Source organism: Rhagoletis pomonella, unplaced genomic scaffold (assembly GCF_013731165.1).
Source record: "Rhagoletis pomonella isolate Grant_MI unplaced genomic scaffold, Rhpom_1.0 Rhpom_scaffold_06486, whole genome shotgun sequence".
In the NCBI taxonomy this organism is placed as follows: Eukaryota; Metazoa; Arthropoda; class Insecta; order Diptera; family Tephritidae; genus Rhagoletis; species Rhagoletis pomonella.
In genome coordinates, this window is record NW_023465019.1 from 1 (window position 1) to 9,524 (window position 9,524).

Here is a 9,524-nt window from a genome sequence, read left to right on the forward strand (position 1 = left end):
ATTTTTTATATGAATTGTGGTTAATTTTGGAGTACTCTTTGGTCCTTAGGGAGTACTCTTTACACGCATGCATGGAGTAGTCGCGATTTTTGCAGGGAGTATTACCGGCGTGAATTTTTCTACGCACGCACACAAATAAATTTGCGTGCGTGATTTTTCAGAGTTGCATTTCTGTCCAATTTCAGAAGTTGAGCAAAATTTGAGCATAAATGCAGAATAGCTTCGATTCCAAAAAAAAAAACGTACGGGGATTGATAGAGAACATTAAGGTGAGTATAACGGTATATTTCTTTTCTTGCGGAAACAAAAACTACAAAAGTTATTAAGGGTCAAATTTCAAATTAAACTATTTTTTAAATAAAAAAGTCTTAAAAAGTAATAATAGTTCCCTTTAATTTGATATGCATACTTTATGTATGCCTTGTTTAGTTTTCACAAAAATCTAATTAATGTACGCAGAAAGGAATTGCGCTTCCCTTCTGCGGCAACACAGAAAGGAAAATTCTACTTGGGGAGGATTATATTTATATCAAATTAAAGGGAATCAAATTTCCTATCAAATGAGATCAAAATTTTTAAAATCCATGCATTCGTTTTCAAAAACTGTCAGTTTGCTCTCAATTTCCCCTACTTTGCAAGTTTTTTGCGTACGCGAACGCAACTGTCACAAAGCAGAGAACCGAGTACGGGAACGCTTTCTGGTAAAAACCTGTAAATTCTTGCAACTTCTTGCGAGTTAGGGAACGCAACTATTATTTATCGCCTGTGAAAAGTTCGTACATAAGTGGTACATATGTAAAGGATAGAATTGTGTTCTTCAGAATAATTAAATGCGTCCATTATGTCTTTGCACTCTGATACTGGAATAGATGCACGATCGGAGAGTAACAACAAGACCGCAGAAGCGTAAGTTTAAGCAAAATTTCCAATAATCCCTCCATTCATATCTTCCACTCTTATTGCAGCACAATCAAAATCCCATTCGAGTCAGTACAGCGTGCAGTGATAGTTTATCGGGTATTAAGCGTTGATAAGGAACCGAGTCGTAATTTTGTCCAAAAGGAATTGCGTTTAGTGGGTGATGAAATTGAAGTACACTTTAAAGCTACTCATGTAAAAAACTTACGAACAGCAATCACATCCTTTTTCGGATCCCTCTTACTCTGTACGGACACAATCAAAGAATTTGCACCACGTTCTGAAACTGCTAACACTAATGCCAGAGCACACACCTGCACCAACACCGCATAGAGCGGTGTACGGTTTCAGTTTTTATTTACTTTTCTTTACTCTATTCATTCTATATTTAATGTGGGCGCTTTTGCCAACTGAAAGTTGGGGTCTAAACTACCTGCCAGATAAATACTTCGCTGCATATTTACCTATACTGGTGCTTATGGGTATGTTCGTTTTTGAATTCTTCGTATATCCGGGAATTTGTTTGGCTATGACACCCAACGTAGATGATGTGGAGTCTGTGATGGATACTGCTTTATTATTGCGACATGCCGAGGGTGATAAATCTGTAAATTCCAAGAATAATAGTGTATGGGCGCGTGTTAGATACATTAAACAAGCGACACCGCGAAAAGAACGCGAAGTGCTTTCCAACTGTGACTTTTGCAATAGTACACATCGTCTACCAGCAGCACATGAACAGATATCTACATTGAGGTTTTTGGATTTACAGGATGTTAATAGTATTTTTGATTAGAGGCATCAAGAAATAAAGCTACAATTTATGTATGTACAGTATTTTGTTTCATTTATATGTATACCGGTTTAGAATTCATTAATTTCAATAAAATTTTCGTAGTGGCGACAAGTTTTACTTTCTTTTCGTGCGCACTGTTGTCCAACCAGGTTCAGGCTCTGCAAATTCTTGCTTTCTACGTGTTTGAGAGCGTGTTACGCGACTACAACTGGCAATATCGCTGTCTTCATCGTCAACATCCATATCATCGTCAGAGTTTCCGCTACTGTCATCATCCTCTGAGGATGAGTTTTCTCCTGCAATTGGCGTATACACAATTTTCACATCGGGTCGTAGCCATTCTTTGCCTTGCGGTAGTTTGCTTAATTCACTTTCGATTTGTGCATATTCTCCACTGAAGCAGAGCGATTTATATCGGAGCAAATTTCTACAGATTTCTGGGAAGAAATTGATATAAGTTTATAGTTTACAAATGTTATGTTCATAGTACTTCATACGTTTACCTGGTATGGAACCATCCTCACATATCGTGTCGAATTCTTGATCCAGCAATTCCTCCACAACATCTTGTAGCTCGCCTTGTGTTATGTTCTCATTACCAATGCAATACTTGTAAGTGTACTCCATGATTTCAATAGCTTGCTGGTATAAGAAAAATAAGGTAAGTATTATGCAAAGTGGTTGGTTGGGGTTGATTTCGCATCATGATTGAATCATGATTTCGCATTACCTGTTGCCCATTGCGACCGCCCATGCCATGTTCAACTGCTAATCGCAGATTTTGCCAGTTATTGAAGATTTTCTCTAAAACTAAGCGAAAGTTTTTCTGAAAATCTGTTTGAGCCATCCTGTCGGAGTTTATTGTTTTGATCAAAAAGACTTTGCGGCGAATGTCAAAGCAAAAGCCGTAATAAACACGTGAGAGCAGTGATGGTTGTATAGTGTTGCCGCTTATTCCTTTTTTTGGAACCAAAAATGTAGCAACCCAATAAACACTGAAAAAATATTTCTCCAACCTTGGAGAAATTCATAGTTCTCATGTTGATATCCAACATCATTCCCCAACTCACCTCTAACCGACGCGCAGATACGTAAAAAGTGTTAGGGAAACGAATTTTTAATTACCAAGTGAAAAACTAAAGCTAAATGAAGAGGAAAATTACCAACAAAAAGTAAATAATCTTCAGAGTATCCTCAAATAATCTGAAAGAAAATAGAACGCGCAGTGAATCAAGTGGCAAAATTACTGTCGGACTGTATCCTGAAGTGAATTATTGTAATACGATTTTGCTTAACTACATAATACAAAAGGAGTAATAAAATGAAAAATTAATCAGGGCTATCACGGAATCCATCGTAGAAAATCTACGAATCCGAATGCCTGCTACGAATACGAAAAAAATGCTATCACTGAATCCGAGTGAACTCGAAAATATCATTGCCAGCTTCGAATGCTGATTCGAAATCAGTTAGTGCATAGGAAACAACAGACATTTATGTATGTCATTTTGCTCACGCTGGCAATCAGGCGCAATAGCCGAGTGTGCAAAGCACTAGACAGCCAATTGAGAGAACCGAGTTCGAGTCCGAGTCGTGGGGTAGTGGAGATTTTTTCCTTTTTTATTTAATTTTTGTTTATTTTTTAATAAATATTTTTTTTAGTTTATTTTTAGCTTAGATTTTATTATTTTAAATAGAATTTTTTTTTTTTTTTTAAATAAAGTTTTATGATATTAAAGTAATTAGGTTTATTTCCTAATAAATTGTTGCTAAACTATTATTTCCTCGATTCATGCAAAATATTAATTCATTAAATAGCGTCTAGCAGATGAGTGCGTGCATGTACATATGTATGTATATATAGCATTGGTATTTTACGTCCACGTTTACACAAATATATGGAATTATATCAAACTACATATAACAAATTTGGAGTATAATAAATATTTAATATTAAAAATAATGCAGCTTTCTTCCACTATTTTTAAGATTGAGTGATTTTAAATTTTGTTCCGGCAGCATAATCTCATCGTAGAGTATCTGTACGAATCTTCATTACGAACGGATTCAATGAAGGCTCTCTACGAATTTCGAATTTACGTTCGTAGCTATTCGGATTCTGTGATAGCGCCTTCGTAGATTTCACGAAAATTGAAGCTACGATGGATTCTGTGATAGCCCTGAATATTTAAACTCATCTATGTATGTCGTTTCAATCAAAAAGGTATAAGGTATTTTACTATTTCAATTGCTTAAAGCACCAAGTTGGCAATTGTGGGCACCGGCACTTCGATAGTGCAAAAAAATAAAACCATTCGATACTATCGATAGTTTTACAGCTGTAAATCCTATCGCAAAGTAATGGAGATGATTACTTGTTTACAATTCACTTAATTTGTTTTTGTTTGCGGGCCGCGGTGTTAAAATTTTTATTATTTTTATAGTTGAATTAGGGAATAATAATGTCCGACGACGATACCATTCATCCATTAAGCGATTCTGAACATATTGCAGATTTTGACGACCACGTAGATGAGGAAGAGTTAATAACTGCACAAAAGGTAATACGTAACGTACGCATAATAAAATCTTGAACTTCTGAACCCTTGCTTTCCCTCATAGGTACTAGAAATTGTAGAAACCGCATGGCAAAATGAATTATGTGCACCAGAAATTCTCCAACACCAAACCGACATGATGGAGCTGATGCTCGGTCAAGTCGCACACATGGAGGAAAATATGAAGGATTTAGATAAGAACGATTTTCGTTTCATTGTGCATCAAATGGAATTAGAACGCATACGCTATGTGATGGCCAGTTACCTACGTTGTCGATTGCAAAAGATAGAAACTTACACGCGACATATAATAAATGAGGAAGAGGCGCGAGATGTGTCTGAAAAAAAGATTATCGCCGGAAGAGGCCAAATACGCGCAAGAGTATGCCGAAAATGTGGAGCAATACTTCCAGCAAGTGGCGTTGCAGTACATGCCCAATATGCAGCGTTCAGAGGCGGATCAACGAATAGTTCGTCCAAACCTAATGAGTCATGTTTTCATCAAAGCGAATGTGGCGGGTAAGAGCAATAAGTGAGCTTCAAATTAGTATTGAAAATATCGTCCTTTTCATACATTCCTAGTGCCTGCTGTTGTGGTTGGCGTCGATGACGAGGAGGTGGATCTAACTGCTGGCTCGCAGCACATAATACCCTACCAACTGGTATCCGATTTAATTCATAAAAATCAAGCGCAGCTAATTTAGAAGTAGTGTCTACCTGTAATAGATAGCATAAGTACAAGTATAGATGATTTGAATTAAGCTTATTTTATTCCGTATTCAAACGAGCTAAATTGCACTAATCCATTGTCAATGGCTTCAAAGGTTCAGTATCACTTCTGGCACCATTTCCGGCAGCATTTTGGGCAAGTGTATTAAACATAACACGCTTACGTGTTTGTGGCAATGGTACTCCTGTTCTAGGCGTAGCATGCACTTCTACAGTCGTTGGTTGTTGATCGCTTAAGATGGTATGGTCGAATCTCGGTTGCCGCATTGGTGATGCCAGTATGCGTTCCAAGCGTTGCTTAAATACATTGCTTTCACACAAGCTTTGTGGTGTTTGTATTGGTGTAGAAGTGACCTCCAGGTCTTCAAACCCTTCAACATCCGAGGGAAGTTGTACGTCTTCGTGTCGGCGACGCTGAACAACGTATGTTTCTTTTGGCTTAATTGGTTTGGCGTGCTTAAGCATATCTTCGACAGGGGCAGGTAGTTTTGTAGAGCAAAGCTTGTCGACAAGTTTTTTGATTTTGTTGCGCGTTGCATAGAAATTAGGATATTTCTGCGGTTCCGAAAATATATTTTAAAAATTAGTTATTAATAACACATGATTAATCCATTGCATACCTGCTTCAACTTGTGCCGTTTGTGTGAAAGCTCAGCACTCAGGCGTTTCATTGCTGCTGTGGATATGCCATTTGTCTTTGGTTCCAGGCCGCTTGCAATCAAGCGTTTATTCGCCAAATGCTGCGCATCGTTACGGGTGCAGGGTTTTGGTTTTTGCGGTACTCTATAAAAGAAAACACATTTTATTAAAGTTCAGTGTATCACATTCATAATTGCAAACGTAATTACTTGGTTTTTATTCTTTGTTTGACTCTTGTCGCCTCTGTAGGAGTTGGTTCTACCTCTGATTTGCTGCTACTGCCATCACTTTCGCTTTCGGTGCTTAAGGTCTGTGTTATGTCCGTGCTGTCATTTCCGGTTGCAGCAGTTCCAGATTCTACAAAAATTTTGGAATAGTAAAATTTCGCAAATATATCTCCATGTATATAAAATGTAAACCAACCAACCAACGATTTTCAAATATTAAGTTTTAAATAAACTGTTAATAAAATAATAATCCCGATTTGTGTTGTTATTCTATATAAAGTCTAGAAAATTTTATTACATATTTCGCTAGCTTAGAATGAAAAGTTGCTATATCCACTTTTCTAAGGAGTGTTATTTTTGTGCAAAAAGCAAAAGCAAGTGAAAATGCATCGTTTTCGAAAAGACCGAACTACATATTTTATTTGTTACCATTTCTATTCAGTGAAATGTAATTTACAAAATAGTTACAGAAAATGTGACAAGTCCCAAGGAATACAAAAACGTTTCATTAACAAGTGCTTGAAGAAAATGAAGTTGAAAGGTTTTCATTCTATCTCGGAAGTTTGAAAAACAGGACTTAGCGACTTTTTGCTTTAAGCTAGTGATTTGCTTTTTGTGAATTAACAAAGGACGATTTAAGGTCGTTAAATGTTACATTATTTTAGGCGTACCATTCGAAACAAATTTTTTAAACTAGAAATTTTTCGGTTTCAAATTCAATGACGCTTTTTTTAGTTCAGACTTTTCTCTGAAATGGTCAATAAGCTCATATCTTTGCTTGGCGTGCAATACCGCATATACGCGAAATGCAATACAGCGTATATGATAGTCTGAAAACTTCACAAAAGTGCAAATAAACTTATTTTCTTTTAAACTTTTGAATGTTTTTCTAACTGAGCTAATATAAGCTTCTATTGCAATTATTGACCAGTGAATTTGTGAAGTAGGCCAGCGCTGAGACAGAATACCGAAAATAATTTTTTTTCTCAGCCACCACAAACGCGTTATTGCATTTTGCGTTTACCCGGTATTGCACGCCAAGCGACGCAGTATATTGTGTCGTGTACCTTTCCTCCTCACTGCAACGTCATGAAGCTTCTCCGCTTTGACAAATGTTCTGTTACTTTCAGTGCTCTGCGAATATAGCTCCTCTCCTTGCGTATTCTTTTTATTCGGCGCAGACGATTCTACACTTTTAATTTTGCGCACACGCGGCTTTGGTTTCACAGCAGTTGAATCTTGTCTGTCCTCATTACCGTTAATGACATATGTCTCATCAGCGTCTCGTTGCGTTTTTTGAATCGCAATAGGCTCTGCCAACAAGGTTGAACTGCGTTTAATGCGAGGCATGCGCTTTGCCGGTTCAGGCCTCGGTCCGGCGCTTACGCTAGAATCGCTCTCCGTACGATTAAATGCAGTGTAAGTAATGTCCCGCGTAGAATCCTTTAAAGATGAAGCTTTTTTTACACTAGGTACTATATCGACGGCTTCTACAGGCGTGACAAGCTCTGCAGCATTGCGCTTCTTTATCTCACGTTCAAGCTCTTCCAGTTTCTCCTTATAGTTCACTTCCATATTGTGCACGAATTCCTCAAGTTTTTCGGCGCTTTTTTGACCGATTTCAACAACTTTCTCAGTTAATAGTCGCTCAAGATCTTCCACCGAGGGTGAGCCGCGTCTTTGCAGTGCCGCTGCTACTGCATCAACGCTGTCATCTGCTGCCCTCCGCTCTGATCTATCATCACCTCGTGGTTCGACACTCGTGATGCCAGTGACTGGCACAGAAAACGCCGTTGTTGTTGTTGTTTTCGCTTCCTCCAATGTATGCACAATTTCTCCAAGTTTCCGATTTATCTCCGCTATGGACTCCTCATTATTGGCCTGCTGCGATTCGCGCCACGCCTCGAATTCTTGTATTTTGGCCTGCAGCTTACCAAGTTGTGCTCTGCGTTCCCTCACCTCGCTGCTATCAGTGCTCACGCTGTTCAAGGTGGCATCGGCACCATCATCCTGCTCCTTTGTCTCGAGCAATTCGCTTTGAATAGCGACGCTCTTCAGCCATTTTGGCGGTTCGCGTGGCGTGGCGCGTCTGCTATGCGACGGCGCCGCCCCGCTGCGTTCGCGTATGTCGCGTTCTGCGTTGTTAAGGCGCTCCTTTAACTGCTTTATCTCCAGCTCCAACTTGACGGCGTTGATCAACTGTAAATCGTTATGCTCACGCTCCCTTGTGGCAGCGCTGGCCGGCGTTTCGGTGCGACGATCAGCCGCGGCGTTGCCACTAGCGGCAACGGTAGCCCCTATATTTGGCGCATTGACTGCCACGCGCGCTGCATGCCGCCGGCTAATGTGTATATTTAGCGCCTCATTACTGATGAAGCTCTTCGTGCACAGATGGCATGGATATACCACCTCGTGTATGGCCTCGATTTGTGTGATCTTCTTGTGCAGCTGTAGAATCTCATTATTCGCCTCGGCTAGCGATTTACGCAATTTGGCGACATCCATTTGCGAGTTGGCGTGTGCTTCGCGCAGCTCGCGTATAGTTTCATCGAGGAATTTACGACAGAACAACAGATACTGTATGGCGAACTGCGAAACTACGAAATACTTGGCGATGCCGCTGTCCAAAATGTTGGTGTCCAACATTGCGGCCAATGGTGCTTCGGAGAGGTGGCTCAATAATCCGTCCACCTGATCGATTCGTTGATCCTGCAGAAGGCGATCTATTTCAATCGAGCCTATGACGAGAAACATTGGTTGGTTAAAAAGGATAGTACATTTAGTTCTTGATAATGTGTGAGTGTGTCTAGTTTACCTAAGATGTGCCAGTCGATGGGTCCATCTTTGTATTGGCGCAGTTTGAAACCTGCTTCGCGCGTTACTTTAGGGTAATTGTAATTAAAGCTAATAGCCATTATAAAAAGCTAACATATCTTACTTTTGGACACATATGTAAATAAATGAAAATATGAAGTTCTTCCTGAAAATATGGATTTATTTTTGTTTGCCCACACCGTTAATAGTGGTCGCCAAGCAACGAATTTGAAAGACTCAGCGAAAAGTTTTTAGGGGGATGAAATGAACATTCAGGGTAGGCGGCCGGAAAGCAGCTCTTTCCCGCTCGAAATATTGACAAAAAGTCAGTATCACACCGTCGCAGAACGAAATGATTAGCTTAACGCTTGAACACTTTTGGGAAATGATGCAAACGAAATTGATAACGGTTTTGCGAGAAAAATCATTCTTTCTGACGAAGCGCATTTTCACTGCTCCATTAACTTCATCGTTGTCGCGAAAATATGCGGAAGAGAGATACAAGGTTCTCGAAATCGATTCCCCAGTTCCAACGTACTAACGATTCAACAAACGGGCGACAACGGTGGCCAGGTGGCGGATGTTCTCTATCTTGCTGGCGCCAGTATCGAAAATTATGCAGATACCCTTTGCGCCGAATCGTTTCCAACACAGTCGGGTATACAAGAACAAACTAAATTGATTTCTGGCCAAACTTTTTTGGGAATAACATACTGTTACATGTTATCTTATCTTACAAATAATATTTTATATTATTTTATTTTTTAATTTATTTTATTTTATTTTTTTATTGTACTTATATTTTATATTTTATATTTTATATTTTATATTTTATATTTTATA

The 9,524-nt window shown here is 39.0% G+C and overlaps 5 protein-coding genes across 5 annotated transcripts; 3 read left to right on the plus strand and 2 right to left on the minus strand.

Moving 5' to 3' along the window:
• The first annotated feature begins 679 nt into the window (after positions 1–679).
• Positions 680–1,712, plus strand: LOC118755522. Its single transcript, XM_036490357.1, has 2 exons — positions 680–906; positions 966–1,712. The coding sequence occupies exons 1-2, from the start codon at positions 842–844 to the stop codon at positions 1,249–1,251; spliced, it is 351 nt and encodes a 116-aa protein (XP_036346250.1). The 5' UTR covers positions 680–841; the 3' UTR covers positions 1,252–1,712.
• On the plus strand, positions 1,310–1,714 carry LOC118755518. Its single transcript, XM_036490353.1, has one exon. The coding sequence runs from the start codon at positions 1,310–1,312 to the stop codon at positions 1,712–1,714; it is 405 nt and encodes a 134-aa protein (XP_036346246.1).
• Positions 1,715–1,738: 24 nt separating this feature from the next.
• LOC118755521 (pre-rRNA-processing protein TSR2 homolog) lies at positions 1,739–2,633 on the minus strand. Its single transcript, XM_036490356.1, has 3 exons — positions 2,445–2,633; positions 2,218–2,356; positions 1,739–2,151 (listed from the first exon to the last, which is right to left on the minus strand). Exons 1-3 carry the CDS (start codon positions 2,559–2,561, stop codon positions 1,829–1,831), a joined length of 579 nt encoding a protein of 192 aa, XP_036346249.1. The 5' UTR covers positions 2,562–2,633; the 3' UTR covers positions 1,739–1,828.
• A 1,325-nt stretch (positions 2,634–3,958) lies between these two features.
• On the plus strand, positions 3,959–5,845 carry LOC118755519 (DNA replication complex GINS protein SLD5-like). Its single transcript, XM_036490354.1, is given in 4 exon segments — positions 3,959–4,275; positions 4,337–4,615; positions 4,617–4,791; positions 4,855–5,845. Coding segments are annotated over 4 exon segments (675 nt in total). The 5' UTR covers positions 3,959–4,176; the 3' UTR covers positions 4,977–5,845.
• On the minus strand, positions 5,052–8,804 carry LOC118755520 (zinc finger protein DZIP1L-like). The gene is made up of 5 exons (XM_036490355.1): positions 8,683–8,804; positions 6,935–8,605; positions 5,850–5,997; positions 5,622–5,784; positions 5,052–5,556 (listed from the first exon to the last, which is right to left on the minus strand). Exons 1-5 carry the CDS (start codon positions 8,780–8,782, stop codon positions 5,071–5,073), a joined length of 2,568 nt encoding a protein of 855 aa, XP_036346248.1. The 5' UTR covers positions 8,783–8,804; the 3' UTR covers positions 5,052–5,070.
• Between the last annotated feature and the right edge of the window lie 720 nt (positions 8,805–9,524).

Bases quoted from the DNA above. Each gene is read 5' to 3' on its own strand.
- LOC118755518 (XM_036490353.1), top strand. From the start codon at position 1,310: ATGTGGGCGCTTTTGCCAACTGAAAGTTGGGGTCTAAACTACCTGCCA.
- LOC118755521 (XM_036490356.1), bottom strand. From the start codon at position 2,561: ATGGCTCAAACAGATTTTCAGAAAAACTTTCGCTTAGTTTTAGAGAAA. The intron at 2,357-2,444 runs GTAATGCGAAAT...TTCTTATACCAG, and splicing joins GCGGTCGCAATGGGCAACAG to CAAGCTATTGAAATCATGGA. The intron at 2,152-2,217 runs GTAAACGTATGA...ATTTCTTCCCAG, and splicing joins TGAGGATGGTTCCATACCAG to AAATCTGTAGAAATTTGCTC.
- LOC118755522 (XM_036490357.1), top strand. From the start codon at position 842: ATGTCTTTGCACTCTGATACTGGAATAGATGCACGATCGGAGAGTAAC. The intron at 907-965 runs GTAAGTTTAAGC...CTCTTATTGCAG, and splicing joins AACAACAAGACCGCAGAAGC to CACAATCAAAATCCCATTCG.
- LOC118755520 (XM_036490355.1), bottom strand. From the start codon at position 8,782: ATGGCTATTAGCTTTAATTACAATTACCCTAAAGTAACGCGCGAAGCA. The intron at 5,785-5,849 runs GTAATTACGTTT...TTTCTTTTATAG, and splicing joins AAACAAAGAATAAAAACCAA to AGTACCGCAAAAACCAAAAC. The intron at 5,557-5,621 runs GTATGCAATGGA...TCGGAACCGCAG, and splicing joins AACGGCACAAGTTGAAGCAG to AAATATCCTAATTTCTATGC.